General features: G+C 40.3%; 1 protein-coding gene across 4 annotated transcripts; it reads left to right on the forward strand.

The window, feature by feature from the left end:
- Positions 1-4,999: 4,999 nt before the first annotated feature.
- Positions 5,000-12,457, forward strand: copz2 (COPI coat complex subunit zeta 2). Of its 4 annotated transcripts, XR_005947674.1 has the most exons (10): positions 5,000-5,103; positions 6,575-6,643; positions 6,953-7,037; positions 7,278-7,369; positions 7,843-7,898; positions 8,163-8,240; positions 9,173-9,224; positions 9,352-9,497; positions 9,702-9,740; positions 10,959-11,010. XR_005947674.1 is itself a non-coding variant. In XM_041231820.1 (9 exons), exons 1-9 carry the CDS (start codon positions 5,086-5,088, stop codon positions 11,004-11,006), a joined length of 537 nt encoding a protein of 178 aa, XP_041087754.1. In that variant the 5' UTR covers positions 5,000-5,085; the 3' UTR covers positions 11,007-12,457. The 4 variants fall into 4 exon arrangements, 3 of the variants coding, with proteins under 3 accessions (XP_041087754.1, XP_041087755.1, XP_041087757.1); XM_041231820.1 differs by lacking the exon at positions 9,352-9,497 and having other exon boundaries at positions 10,959-12,457; XM_041231821.1 differs by lacking the exon at positions 9,352-9,497 and having other exon boundaries at positions 9,173-9,212; positions 10,959-12,457.
- The last annotated feature ends 3,416 nt before the right edge of the window (positions 12,458-15,873 follow it).

A 15,873-nucleotide genomic window follows, 5' to 3' on the forward strand; every position in this document is an offset into this window, starting at 1 on the left:
TCTCGCCAGTTGTACCCTGTGAGCAGCTAGTTTTTTCAACCAAGCATTATTGGACGATTACAGATCAAGACCACAACTTTTAACTGCAAAATCGAACCACGTGTTATGAAAAATCACATTGTTACAGAAAAAAAAGACTAGCGGCTCCCAGGAGGCCAAGCGGCGAGTGTCACCCGACCTACTTTGTGGAAACCGGTTGCAACCACAGCAGCTTTTTAGTTTGTGTGCATATATAACGCAATGCTAACAGCTTCCCGGGAAACGGTGCGATCTTCCCTCCCTTTGCGGGCGCATTGCCAGGCTTCGATTTGCCCTTTTAGTGCGCACGGTCTATTATATTCACCGAGTCCAAATGCTTGTTATATTTGTTGTATTCCGTTGGTGTGTACAGTTTCGATTGCCAAACACAACCGAGGGTTTGTGCAAAGAGACCATTCTGCGCAGATTCGGACCAATTCAGCCAATGATCTTCAAAGACCGACCTCTGCTAAACCGGTCGGAATCTGCGCAGAATGGTCTCTTTGCACGCACCCAGTGTTAGTATTAAAAACACCAGAGCATGCAGTAACAATGCAATCCCATCAAAAGCACCCCCTTACTTTCAGGTTAACTATTTTATTACACTATAGTATTACTGATTAACCCACACCACCACTGCCGGTTTGTACCGGTCTGACAAAGAAAAGTGTTTAGATGAATTTCATTAAACTCTTGTTTACTCATTTTCAACATAAAAGGCGGGTTTTTTAAATTTGTTACAATTCCTTCAACATTTACAAACCACGACAATAATATTATTACAGTGGAAAAACAAGCCCCCGATCTCTCACACAGCTCAAAACACAATAAACAAACAAATACAAATACAATTAAATCGTACCACTGTACAGTTAAAATCTAATCCCACGTCTACCCCTGCAAGCCAGTAGTGTGCTTTCATCATGAAGTCCCGCGGTTTACTAATAACCTTTAAAGCCTAAACAAAACCAAAACATGCAACACGGCTGGTTTCACGTCTCCGGAGCAGGCTGTACTCATGAGCTGTTTTCAGCCGGATTTCAACGCCTCCGAAAAGATTTGAAACAGTCAGTGCAACAAAGCAAGCAAATCAACCGTTGCCTTTGCATTATTATTATTATTATTATTATTATTATTATTATTATTATTATTATTATTATTAATACATGATTTAGTTCTCACGAGTTCTTAACTTCCTAGGGTGTCTCTTGTATCGTCCACTCAGGAAACAATGAATGCACCCCTCAATAACAGAGCCCTAAAAAGAAGATGCCTTTACTATTTATTATTGCTTTTTAAAAAAAAAAAAAGTAATTGGATTCACATTACGTTAATCGAAGACGCATCATAAAAAATAAGATATTATACTTGTAGAAATGCTAAGAGATAAGCTGTCCTCGCATTGCTCCAGCTGCTGATCCCAGAGCGCAGTGTATTCCTGCTGCTGGGTGGTGATGATGATTATTATTATTATTATTATGGTTATGATGATGATGATTATTATTATTATATATAGGCTAGCCCGGCGTCTCGGTCAGCCCCCCCCAGGTGACGGCGTGCTCACTCTTCAATCCGGGGCGGGACACCTCCAGCAACAAGTGGCTCCACGGAGACGGACAGCACCCGACAGCCAATCAGAGTCCAAGGCAGCGGGGCGGCAGCGGCCTTCTGACGCCAGCCAACCAATGAGCTGGAACCGGGGGCGGGGTTTTTCTGTCGAGTAGCTGAGATATTGTTTAACTTTGTACAGGACGTTCACGAGCCCTTTTTAATGCATCATTTTAATAAAAACGAACATTACAGTTGTGCGCAGTGTGTAATTAATATCACCAGGGCACAGTTACCAATGTAATAACAGCGCGGCCGGCGGCTTTTGTTTAGGGAGCGACACGCACACACGTTTTAAAAGTCCCGTTCATACTCACAGAGTGCAGGGGGGCAGAGTGAACGGCAGTGCATGGCCTCCGGTGTCGTGCAGTCGGTTTTGTGGCTGGACTTCATTACCGGTAAGCTTGTTTGGACAGACCCCACCCTCCCATTGCAGAACACCCTGGACCGCATCGGCACATGGACACCCGCACTGCGCAGGCGTGGAATATTCCAGAGCGCTGCGGGCCGGTGACGTCACCGCGCCAGAACCCGCCTCCCCTGGCAGCTGGTGATTAGGCAAGGGCACCAAATGTGGGTTTTATTTTTTTTATTTATTTATTTTAATCAACTACCGTTTTAGCTGTCTTAAAGCGCCAATCAATGCATACGTTTCGATCTGCCAGTCCTGCTTCAGCTGGATGGGAAAAGCTATTGTTTTTTTTGTTTTTTTTCTAAACATGTCTTTCAAAAGAAACGTTCCAGAGGATGATGTCATGATGACTTCAGAACAGCATGTTCATTCCAAGAGGTTCCAAAGTGTCTAATTTGAAAATTAATTCGCGTTGTTTTTTGCTTCCTGGCTGCGTTGGTCCCATAGCAGTGATTTGTCCCACGGATTGTCTTCTGCAGTGCGGTCATTTGTGTTAAAGTGTCTGGCAACAGGAGATGTAGACGTGTTATTTCAGTGTGTGTGTGTATATTTGCATCCTCAGCCATTGGGGGAAAAAAGCCATAATACCACAGTAGTGACGTCAAAAAGTGATAATTCCTCTAAAGGAAAATATACTTGGACTTTGACCCATTCGACTCGAGACCATCACTTTAAATTCAAACACAAAATGTCTTGTTTTCAATCGCTCGACTACACTCACAGTACAGAAATGTTCATTGCTGATCAACAAAATGAGAATATGTTAAAAAAACAAACAAAAAAACAAAGATGTAAAGCTGGTCCATTCGTATCTCAGAGAAACTGGAGATGAATGGGAAATTAAAACAAGGTAAAGGCGAGTCATCCAAATAAAGCTGAAGCGCTAAGGGATAACGAGACAGAACGACTGCACAGCCCTGAAACACGACGCTTAAAAAAAAAACATGTTAGGAAAGATGACAGGCCTCTTCAGCGAGTTACAGGAAAACAATTCCATCTCAGGGTTATAAACAGTTTAGAAACTAATCGACCACTGGTCTCGTAATCTATGAGGTCACATAAACTGCAGATGGAATTGTTTTCCTGTAGCTAACTGAAGCCCAGCTATTGTTATATGATGATTATGTTCTTGTGAGTTTATTTTATTAATTCCCGTCATCCTTTTTTTCAGTACTATATATTTTGTTTCACAAAATAACATCGGGTAGTGTGCAATAAACAGATCACAAAATGTCAGTCAGTTTATAATCTACTTTGACAAACTGTGCTACCATCGAGTGGTTAAACATGAAAGGGGCCAAGTTTGAAATAAATAACCATATGAAACAACAAGTCAGATGGGGGCCTCATAGGTGCTGCACAGGAAGTGAATCTACAATGTGGTGGCAGTATATACATCCTGGGTTTGCAAGAAAATGAATGTAGAAAATGAGAGGTAAAAGGAATGCATTAACGTTATGCAATGTATACTGCAAAAAATATATATTATGGGTTAGAGATTACGTTGTTATTGCAAGTAGCAACAGGTGGTTACATTCTAGCAGAGATTTACAAGGGACAAAAAAGGCACAGTTGACGCATCTGACCAAGAAAGAGAGAGACACACACACACACACAAGGACATAGAGAGAGACACAGGCAGATTCACAGAGACAGACAGACAGACAGACACATACAGGAGACAGACATATAGACAGACAGACACATGCAGAAGAGAGAGAGAGACATATAGACAGACAAACAGACACATACAGCAGAGAGAGAGAGAGAGAGAGAGATATGGACAGACAAACAGACACAGAGAGAGGCAGACACAGTGAATTATTCTGGACTGGGAATGAATCCCATGCATTCTCTAGCCTTTACCCTGCAGTAAAATAGCACAGTCTGAGTCCTGGAGGAAATGAATGCCCAGCTGAAATGCTTTCAACTGAGCAAACATCAACATGGTTACCGGAAAATGAATCATCCTCACAAAATAATCGATAATCTCTGGGTGTTGCATTTCAGGAATCTTTAAAAACCACATCTATTTTTTAAATTATTATTATTATTATTATTATTATTATTTTTTACCAGGCTCTCTTAGTCTGGGCCAAGGCAGTACAGCGATAAATACTGACTCCAATAACAATACAACCCTAAAATATAAATGAAGTGGAGAGCTACATTCCTCCGTGTCTTAGCGTTGAACACACACACCATCTGCCAGTGGCTCTGTTTCACTGTCCAGTTCAAGCTGTACAGAATCTGGGACATCTGCTTTTTCATTCCCATTCTTCAAACCTTCTGTCTGGTTAGTGGTGGCATCCCAGCATCTTCAAGTTCTGTTTTATCTTCAAAAGCAAAAAAACAAACAAAAAAAAGCAGGTAAAAGCAATCTCTTTCTCATTGATGCTGCTTTGGAACTTACCCCTTGTTATGAACAATTACACATGCAGGGGAAGGAGGAGAGGAAAATGGCACTGTATGAAACCCAGGCAAGACTATAGACTACAGTTCCATACCAAAATACAGGCTATTGCCCTAAAACTAGTTAGCATGCCCTATATTTAACACGTGTACTCTATTCAAATAACTGCTTTGTTTAACATTTTACATAAACAAACATAAAGCTGAATATGTATCTGCAAAAGCAACAGTCCTAATTATATCCTGTGTTTGTAAATGAGCGCTGGCCATACCATAGATTTAAAAAGAGCGACAGCTGCGAGTAAACTCTGGCCATCCCAGGGTGCTTTTCGGTTTTGCACGTTGTTAGTGATTCCCCTATAGCAGGCCGGCGAGTCACTAAATGGGCCGAGTCAGGGGGGAGGGGGTGCAAGTGGCGCCATTCCGGCTCCAACACGGAGCCAGCGGCGCGTTGCAAGTGAAAGCAGAGACGGAGCCAACATGGCGGACCAAGGGGAGCAGTTTCACCGCTGCTCCAGACTCCGGAGACGCGGGTGCCTCCCAGCGATGAGTCACCGGGGAGCCGAGAGGTTGTGTTAAAAATGACAGCTCGAGTTTGTCCACGTCAACAGCACTGAGCTACTTTAGCTACCACCATGGAATCTGGAGCTCCGGTAAGCGATCTGTGCAAATAAACGCGTATAATGCTCTTTCAATGCAGTGTAATATTTACACTGTGTATCTGTCAATCTCTCTCTCTCTCTCTCTATATATATATATATATATATATCTCAGGAAATACCTCGAACGCGAGAGGCCATTCTAAATACATTGTTACAGAATGTTATAAAATCGATTATTTTGCTGCTGCATAACTATACTGAAACGTTTCTATACTGTGTGTGTGTGTGATGTATGTAACTTATTCAGTGCAATAAGTCTGCGTGTTTAGTTCTGTTCGCATTTTTGTAATAAATAAACAAATACTATAGTGTGTAAATAATTGTTGGGGGAATTGTAGCCTTCAGTGTGTCAAGAGTTAGTACCGACTCCCATCAAGCAGTACCGATTATCAGAAAGACAGCAATAGCAAAACTGGCGTTTAAGATTAATTAATCTGACAAAGATCAAACAGTGACGCAATGCAATATTCACCATAATCATAATAATAAACTTTGCTGAAAACTTCCCCTGACAAATGTCACGTCACGAGTGGTTTTCAGTCGTGCCACGTCTTGTGCAGTGCGCGGTGTAACAGCCCAGTACTTTATTACGTCACTGTTTCGTTTTTTGCAAACACCTTGCAATGTAGCCCGCTGGGCGTTTTTGTTACTGACGCCGTTCAAGTAGTCCTCGGGTATAGTTACAGGGCAGGGCAGGGTCTGTCTTGTGGTCATTATATCGGGGCAGGTTGCCCGGGAGTCAATGCAATAAGGTGTTCGGGTTCGAGTACTGCAGTGGCGAACTCAACAGCTACACCCCCTTCTGCTCTCCTAAAGCACACGCGGTGCTTCCAGCCACAGCAGTCTTCTCGGCCCAAGTTCTGTGATACACTTTGACTCGGAATCAGAAGCAGTCAGTGCATAACAGAACTTTGGCTTGGAGTGACCCGGCAGGGCGGAGGCTGCAGAGCGAGTCCAGTCTATCGCGCTCAGTTTTAGTACACAGGTTCTGGAACGCCAGGTCCTGCAGGTGACCAGTCCCGGGGTTTGTTTTGTTTTTTTGTTTGTTTTTTGTTTAAGTTGGGACCTAAGCATTCCATGAGAGAATCTGGTTTTCTTTCCAGTTCTAGCGTTGTAAAAGTTTACAAGGAGAGTGAAAACACAGCAGTCTGATAGCATCCTACAAGCCCAGAGAGGTATGGTAAAGCATGATGCAGACCGTGGCAAATACATCTGCAGCCATGGAAAAAGCATGAGGCGAAAACGTCAATATATTATCGTTACTGTGTTAAACTTTTATAAGTGAGATGCCTATATTGTTTTTAATAATAATAATACATGACATGGGTCTTATTTATGAATGCTATAGAAGTAATAAGTTGTAGCACCACCAGCTCTTGAAAGTTTAGTAGTCATACTGCCCTCAGCTTGAAGAATACGACAATGTAATAAAAGCTGCAAAATAACTGTTTATCTTGTTTAGGAACCCTCGCTTTACACAGTCAAAGCACTTTTCATACTGGACAATGATGACAACAGGCTGCTTGCAAAGGTACTGTTCTAAACTGTGGGAGACCCGTGTGTGCACAGTCATAGTGAATGCTGACAACAAAAACATGGACAGTAAAACAATTGCAGAAAACAAGAAATGAATGAGAGATGTAAACGCAATCCCCAGAAATAAACAAATGAGACAGATACAAAGATCTGTGTTTGTGAGTCAGGTTAAGCAGGTATAAACACAGCTCTTTAATTCACGGAAAGGGTAATGGGTTTGTCGTCTGCCTGTCAATCTCGGGGCTGCAGAGTCCTTTGTTCTTTGCTCATTATCTTCATTGTTTTATTTATTTATTTTTTACAGTACTACGATCCTAAGCTGTATCCTTCCATGAAAGAACAGAGGAATTTCGAGAAGCACGTCTTCAACAAAACACACAAAACTGACAGTAAGTTTGTTTTATTATCATTCTCCATAATAATAATAATAATAATAATAATAATAATAATAATAATAATGACAAAACACATTGTGCAGAATAACCTTGTTTTGTTTTTGGGGAATTCTTTTTTGTTGCTTTGTTGTAACAGTCGCTGTAGCATTGTAAAGCTTGGTGCATGTTGTAGATGCATTTGTAATTGCTGTTTCTTGCTGGGTATGTAATATTTTGTTCTTTTCCCCCTTCCAGGTGAGATTGCATTTTTGGAGGGGATGACAATTGTTTATAAAAGCAGCATTGACCTCTTTTTGTATGTCGTGGGGAGCGCCAACGAAAACGAGGTAATATTGCAACATACTGTCCACCTGGTATCCTTAAAACAGAAGCCTGTTCAACATTTAGAAACACTGAAAGAAACATAATAAATTAATTGACCACCGAAGCCTTTCTCAAATGTGTGTCATTGAATTCATGGTGTCTTTCCATTGAAGACATTGAGAAAGACTTTGAGTGGAAATGTTAAGCTGTCCATATATATATATATATATATATATATATATATATATATATATATATATAGATATATATATATATATATATATATATATATATATATATATATATATATATATATATATATATATATATATAGATATAGATATAGATATAGATATATATATATATATATATATATATATATAATAAAAGCTGCAATTAAATAAAAAATGTTAACAGTTATGTCTGTGCAATTAAAAAAAAAATAAATAAATAAAACGCGTGTGCTTTGTTTTGTGTGTGTTTTTTTTTTTACTAGCTGATGTTGATGACCGTCCTCAACTGTCTGTCCGAGTCTCTGAACCTGATGTTACGGTAAGATGTTGTCTTTGGCTTCCTCGGAGCTGTGCTCTTTAATTTAAACAGATAATGGCATTGCAGTGCTGTGCTGTGCAACTTAGTGAGACTGAGTTTGAATGCACATGCATTTTAAATGGTACTGTGTGTGCGCTGCTAGTAGCAGTGTCCTTCTCACCTTTATACTGCAGCTGTTTAGAGTGAAGTGTTCGGTCACCAGCAAGCAGAATGGCTGCATCTCCTCTGTAGTGTTATATTAAGCTGTCTGTCTCCAATTCCCAGGAAGAACGTGGAGAAGCGCTCCCTGGTAGAAAATCTGGATGGTGTGTTCCTGGTGGTGGACGAGATCGTGGATGGAGGGTGAGAGACGCAGCGATGCATTGACGCAGCAATGATGCATTCACGCAGCAGCGATGTGTTCATGCAGCAGCGATGCATTCACAGATTATTCACACAGCCATTTTAAAGTTTCAGTCAGAGATCCTGTGTGTATCCGTGTCTCTTCCTGTGATATTACAGGCAGGTCGTCCATAGCTCTCAAAGCACTTGCAGAGTCTCTGAATTCATAGCGAGCGTGCTGAATTCATAGCGAGCGTGCTGAATTCATAGCGAGCGCTGCTGAATTCATAGCGAGCGCTGTTGAATTCATAGCGAGCGCTGTTGAATTCATAGCGAGCGCTGTTGAATTCATAGCGAGCGCTGTTGAATTCATAGCGAGCGCTGTTGAATTCATAGCGAGCGCTGTTGAATTCATAGCGAGCGCTGTTGAATTCATAGCGAGCGCTGTTGAATTCATAGCGAGCGCTGTTGAATTCATAGCGAGCGCTGTTGAATTCATAGCGAGCGCTGTTGAATTCATAGCGAGCGCTGTTGAATTCATAGCGAGCGTGCTGAATTCATAGCGAGCGCGCTGAATTCATAGGGAGCGCGCTGAATTCATAGTGAGCGCGCTGGGTTCATAGCGAGCATGTTGAATTCATAGGGAGCGCGCTGAATTCATAGCGAGCGCGCTGAATTCATAGGGAGCGCGCTGAATTCATAGGGAGCGCGCTGGATTCCTGGGTGACTTTCCTTTGACATGGCAAGAGCCGCTTCAGCTTACATTCAATTACTTATAGGGTTCAATTTACATGTTTGTTTTTTTTTAATGAAATTAAAGTTAGGTAACTTATTGCGGATTGTAAATAGCTGTATTGTATAGATCAGTATTGAAATGTGTATACAGTATCTGTACTGTACAGAGCTGTATTCTGCAGTATTGTTTGTTATGTGACTCTCCCTCCCTCTCTCAGTGTGATCCTGGAGAGTGACCCTCAGCAGGTCATCCAGAAGGTGAATTTCAAGGTAAGATAAAGTTATCTTTCCTCTTGTGACGTCCTCTTTGGTGTTCCTTACCTCCTTCCTTCCTTCCTGCCTCCCTCTTTCTTACCTGTCTTCTCCTTGGTCTTTCTTCCCCCCTCTCCCCTGGTAGACCCTGTCCGAGCCCGCCTACGGCTTCGTTCTCTTTGACTATATCTCGGGTAGCGCTGAGCTGCAGGGCCATCAGACCCAGAGCGCATAGAGAGAGAGGCAGTGAGAGAGAGAGAGAGAGAAGGGGGGCGAAGCGAGAGCGCTCAGGTAACCCTGCATGAGCTCACACACCACAGTACAGGGACTGGGGCTCTCCTACTGCCAGAAACTGCAAGGGGATCTGAGTTTTAAGTGAAACAGCAAGTGGGGCACTCTGCTTTTGTTGCCTTTGAGTTCTTAAGGAGTTTTTATTTTATCTTTAGTTGAATCTCTTCCTTTTGCTTTTTTTTCCCCCTCTCTCTGTCTGTCTAGGGTGATGATAGCCCCCTATCGGAGCAGAGCGTGGCTCAGGTAATAAGAGAAACCTTGCCTTTGAAAATACTTTATCACTGTGACTTGGCTGTGAACTGCTCATCCTGCTGTGATTGGACTTGGTACAGACACTCCTTAGCACTGGTTCCAGGGGGTAACACAATCCAGGTTAGGGTGGCCCTCTTACGTATGGGTTCTGGCCTGGTTGGGATAATAAATGCCCCCACCAACCCCCAAAAAAAACACACCTGCAAAACTACTCTGCTATTGTGGTGAACTTTACATGATGGCAATTTCTTTAAGCTCAATAACAACGATACTAACAGCAACACAATAATAACCTGCTCTTCTCTCTTCCTCTCTAACCTGTTTTTCACCCAACACTAACTGCCCTTCTGCTTGAATCCACTCAGCAAATCTCTGCGAAACTGACAATTCCCTCCGTCCCACCCCTGCGAGCCCAGGTTCAAGCGTCTCCAGTGTGTGGGGGTGCCAGTGGGGTATCACCAGGGAACCGGCTGCACAAACACATGCACAGATGTGCCAGTCTGCCTCTGGGGATGCGATACAGGGGTGTATAGCATCACTACCGTGTTAAGCACTTGGCGATAACATTGCATTTATAGATTTTTGTTGCGTGTGTATGTCTGTGTTGCAATCAATTCTGAAAGCATAGGCAGTAACTGTGCTGTAGTTCCATATTGTGGTATTTCGTATTTTTTTGTAAACGGGTGCCACTTTTCTAAATAGCATTTCAGTACCGTGGGATTTGTTGTAAAATTACATCGAGTCCTCAGCCAGTTTTTTTTTTTAATTTTTTATATGATCTGCAGCGACATCTTCTGGTTGTTTTGTGTCATGCAGATAAAAGACTGGATTGCAACTGCTTTGGTGTAACCGCGTCAAAGTTGTTCTTTCAATAGGTCGGTCTGACTTGATGCCAAATGTTTGTTGCAACACACAGACAGACAGACAGACACACAGACAGACAGACAGAGAGCAGGGCAAGCTTGGGTCACACAGCGAGGACAAACTAGCTTTGAAGCTTGCGATACAAATAGCACGCGCATTGCCAAAACGGCCTCTACTGTGTGCAGTCAAGTAATATCCTGTGATTGAGAGAGAGGGAGAGAGTCCAGCTGAAAAGCAGGATTGCAGAGGACTTTGCTAACTGGTCAAATAGATCGATATGGAGGGGAGGGGGTTTTTTTTTTGTTGTTGTTGATGCTAAATTCCTGTTGTCTGTTTTTATTTCAGGTGTTGCAATCGGCAAAGGAACAGATCAAGTGGTCGATACTCAAGTAGAAGACCACTCTTTAACCCAGCAGCCCCTGCAGGACCATGCAGCGTGTTTAATAGAATTAAAAAAAAAAAAATTGGTAAATTAGTGAAAGCAATATCATTTTCTTACAGCTTCGGCTGGTTCTCTTGGGCAAACTCAATTCCTGGCTGCGAGTTCTCCTTTGGGGTTTTTTTTCCCCTTATATACCAATTATTAAGAAAATACAATTTTAAATAGAATTATTTACTCGAAAATGCAGGTATATTTTATAATATTTTATAGAATTCATTAAAACAGGAAAACCCTGCCAAGTTCTTATCTATTCCTCCGGGATATGCACATTTCAACATTGCAAAAGACACACTGAGATATCGACTTGAACTTAGTCAGTGTAAAAACCTTTTAACTGTAAGCGCATTCATCAGAGCAGCGTTGTATATCGATCTCTCCCGGGGGGATTGCGTGGGCTTGCATATAAAGAGCAGTGTATTAGTTATTGTACATTAAACTGTATTGATGCATTTATTTTTTATTGTGCAAGGCCGTTGCTTGTTACTGAACAGAAAAATAAATCAAGTCTATCAAGCTTTAAAAAATGAACAAATAAAAACATTACCAAAGCCGTACAAAATAAAAGTTTAACACATTGTATAGCATAACCCTAAGAATATGAAGAAAACTCTGACGGCTTCTATAGCCTGTATTTGGAATATACAGATTTATTTTCGTTTTTTACCTAGGAATGTTCACGCCTTCTGTCAGTCTGAGCGAAGCGGAGTTTCCGCGGAATTCCAGACTGGAATTTGCACAACCCGTAGAATTCGCAAATAATATTGAGCCCATGAGATACTGCAGAATAATACCGTGTGTTTTGTTTGTTTTGGGTTTTTTGTAGGGATATTGCGTTCAGTATATACAGCGAGCGCCTGTTTTGTAGTTTGTTAAGAATGCGTCACAGCACACAAACACCGGGGTGAGAAAGTTACACTGACCTATTTACAGCGTTAATATCACGAGTGTGTTGACATATGCCGCAGAGAGGGTAAAATATAGTCCATTTAAAAACTGTTATTTGTTTTTTTTTATTATTATTATTATTATTATTATTATTTGTTGCAGTTTCATTTGAGTTATGTTAGTGTTTCTATGACATTATTATACAGCACCGCCGCACAGATGAAAACAACATAAAAACATAATTTTAAAAAGTAATAAGTGTGCAAATGTCTAATAGGTTGATTGCAATACGCTTAGAGGTGAAAACACACGAACCAGCAGAATCCCAAACACAATGTTTGTAAGAGGAGCGTCAGGCGGAATATTTCATGCAGGCTACTGTGTTACAGGCGTGTGATTTAGTGCAAAACAAGGTTTTCGTTTGTATTTTATTTATTTTTTAATGAAAGCCAATATTGATTACAATGTGAATAAATACTGTATCGATAATTATTAATAAATATCGTATTTATTATAATAACGTGTGTTGTTTGTTCCTTTAATTTTAATATATTTAGCATTTTTATAATGAAAAAAAACATACTGCGCTGTACTTTTTAAACATCCAAACACTGTAGAGCTGCTCTGCATAAATTGGAATGAATCCCTGAAAACGCGGCTAATTTGCATGAGGGGCGGGGCACAGAGGGGGTTACCCGCCCACTTGGCGTGTCACAGGGCGGGAGAGACTCTTCATTAAGAGGCCCAACCTGATTGGACCACACTGGGGGTGGGAGGGGTTTAAATGTCTAACGCTTGCTTGAAGTGAAACAGCTATCGAACTGCTTAACAAGAAAGATCTTTGCAAAACTGATAGAATCGTCGTTTACATTTAAAAAAAAAAAAACAACCATGTTTGATAATATCTAACTATTTTAAGATTAAACAAAGATAAAATGTTTATGTTTTTTGTTTTATTTTAATATATAGATATTATATATATATATATAAATTAAAATATATATATATATATATATATATATATGTGTGTATATATATATATATATATATATATATATGTGTGTGTGTATGTTATATATATATATAATTATGTTTTAAGAAACAAACAAACAAAATAAAATAAAAGATAAACATTATAAAACACATAATTGTGGTAAATTTGGGGAAGTATTTGACTTGTCACGGAATTTACAAAAGTTTCTTTTAGTTCTTGCTTCAATTCTAAGGCGCGTAAACAAGGGCATTTTTGAAACCCACCCTTCTGCAGCCAGACAGATGAGTATGTGTCAAATTCAACGAAAGAAGGAGCTATACGGTGTCATGAATCCAGAGAATTGCAAACGCGTTTTGCAACCCCCAACCTCTCATCTGTGTGTGTGTGTGTGTGTGGATTTTCTTGTATTTACTGCATCTTGTAAAGCGCTTTGAGGTGGTGTTTCACTATGAAAGGCGCTATATAAAATAAAGATTAAGTACAGCAAGTACAGCATTGCGCTTTAAATCAATGCGGTTTTGCAGTTTTTCTTCAATTCTTAGTCTGTACGCCACCTAGTGGTAATACTTGGTAACACCCCATGTGCTGTTCAAAGTTCTACATGCCAGTGTTTCTCGTTCAACGATTTGTAAAGGAGGTGCTTCCTAACTCCTGCCCTGGGGACCCATTTAATTAAACCCTTAATTAATTAATCACTTAATTAAACTAATAATGTGCTCAATTGTTTACAGCGCTTAAAGAGTTGCTGGTTTCAAGTTACTTATAAAACGGTATCGTTAACTTGATCTCTCCAACTTTTTAAAGGTCTAATTAAGCTAATGAATAGTTCAATTAAGGGATCAATTAAGTGATTGAGAACTCAACCAGAATGGAAGGACAGATGCAATTCCTCTAAATATCAGCTAAACAAACGTGGCGGCAAGGATCAGTTTGTAGGCAGCAACTTTAATAAAACACACACGCATAGTCCCGTAACATGCTCACCACTCGAACATTAACCGTTAATACTCGAACATTAACCGTTAATACTCGAACATTAACCGTTCAATAATCGGTCAGCGGGTTACACACGCTCCGAACAGACACGGCTCAGTACACTATATAGACTTATCTCAAACGCGACCCCTGGCGGTTTTGATGTGAAACAGCACAGCTGTAAAACATCTTGCTGGATAGTTCATTAAAATATGCATACAACATTCATAATTAAAAACGTTTGACGGGTAATTGTGATTTACAATATGAAACCCCACGGCTTTGTCCTGGTAGCACTGCTGTTTTCTGAATCAGTGTATGAGGGCATTCTCTCTCTTTTATGGTTGGTGTTAAATTAAGAAACTGACCGTCGCCCCCCTCTGGTCAGATAGTGAAGTGCAGGTGACAGAAAAATAATAGCGCCTCGGTCATCATGAATGAAAAGGGCTTATTATTTCTAGAGAAGGCATTCCGGGTCAAAAGCATTAGTACGTGTTTTAAATATTTAGTACACGCTTGATTTGGACCAATCAGACTGCATAAAATACTACGTGTTCTCAATTAATGCCAGCGAGCTACGCATTTTCTATGTAGTGGCTGGCAAATAAATAAATCAATCAACAAGGAAAATTGCAAATCATGCCGGCGAGAGATTTTCTTCTGAGTTGCAAATCTTAATTTGCTGAGTGCTGCCGACTTCTCGAGAGACACAACGCTGGTTCACTTTGGATCAATCTTTGTTGTTGTTGTTGTTTGTTTTTTCCTAATTATATTTATTTCAGTTTTACACTTATGTTCTCGGAGGGTCCCGGTCTTTCTTTCACTGGAATTTAATACCAAGTCCAAATGTAAAGAGACGTTTAATTGGATCATATATTGCATGCAGTATTTTTTTTTAAATCCATTCTCATTTTCTGTGACCCAATTGGTCACACTAGTACGTGTAATTACAACTACGCGTACTAAAGTGAAATTAGACCGTGTAGCCTACATATATATTTCAAACACGTACTAAATAACGCGGTTTTTTGACCAGGATGAGCTTCCACATATTGCCATGTTTACCATCCTTCTACACGTACAGTAGTTCTTCTGTCAACATCTCTACCTAACACTGACAGTACCCCCCAGGCATGGCTATCATCGGGGACAAATCACTGCACGGTATTTTATATTCTAAAATGAAACGTCTGCATACCATTGTAAAGACATCGCAAACGTGTAATAATAATAATAATAATAATAATAATAATAATAATAATAATAATGATACATTGTTTGAATAGTGTGCCTTTATAAATAAATTATAACGTTTCTTATAAATAAATTCAGTGACGTTGACAAAAACAAACAGCGCAATACAAACCGCGTGTTTACAAATACAAAAATCACATCATGAAAGTCTGGATCCGACCCTGACTGTGACAAAAACAAACAGCGCAATACAAACCGCGTGTTTACAAACAGCGCAATACAAACCGCGTGTTTACAAACAGCGCAATACAAACCGCGTGTTTACAAACAGCGCAATACAAACCGCGTGTTTACAAACAGCGCAATACAAACCGCGTGTTTACAAACAGCGCAATACAAACCGCGTGTTTACAAACAGCGCAATACAAACCGCGTGTTTCATTCGCGAAGAATTTCAAATGGTTCCAGCACATCAATGGTTAAACTTCAATCACAGGTAAGAGGGGCGTGTCAACAGTAACCACGCCCTTGGAAGTCAGCTTTCCAATCAGATAGGCGTGCGGTGAAAATCCACAGCCAATAATATGGAGGTATGTAAATTAAGGGGCGTTCTATCACATGCTTGTCATTATAAAAATAGAGCCGCTCTACTGATTCCAACAGACAAACAAAACAAAAACAAACAAACAAACAAACAAAAGAGAGAATCTTACTTCGGGGACAATTCAGCTGGTCCTCTAAGATCACGATTTTATTTATTTTATTTGAAT

This window comes from Polyodon spathula, chromosome 28, assembly GCF_017654505.1.
Source record: "Polyodon spathula isolate WHYD16114869_AA chromosome 28, ASM1765450v1, whole genome shotgun sequence".
Taxonomy (NCBI): domain Eukaryota; kingdom Metazoa; phylum Chordata; class Actinopteri; order Acipenseriformes; family Polyodontidae; genus Polyodon; species Polyodon spathula.

Bases quoted from the DNA above. Each gene is read 5' to 3' on its own strand.
- copz2 (XM_041231820.1), top strand. The intron at 7,038-7,277 runs GTAAGTTTGTTT...TCCCCCTTCCAG, and splicing joins CAAAACACACAAAACTGACA to GTGAGATTGCATTTTTGGAG. The intron at 9,225-9,701 runs GTAAGATAAAGT...CTGTCTGTCTAG, and splicing joins TCCAGAAGGTGAATTTCAAG to GGTGATGATAGCCCCCTATC.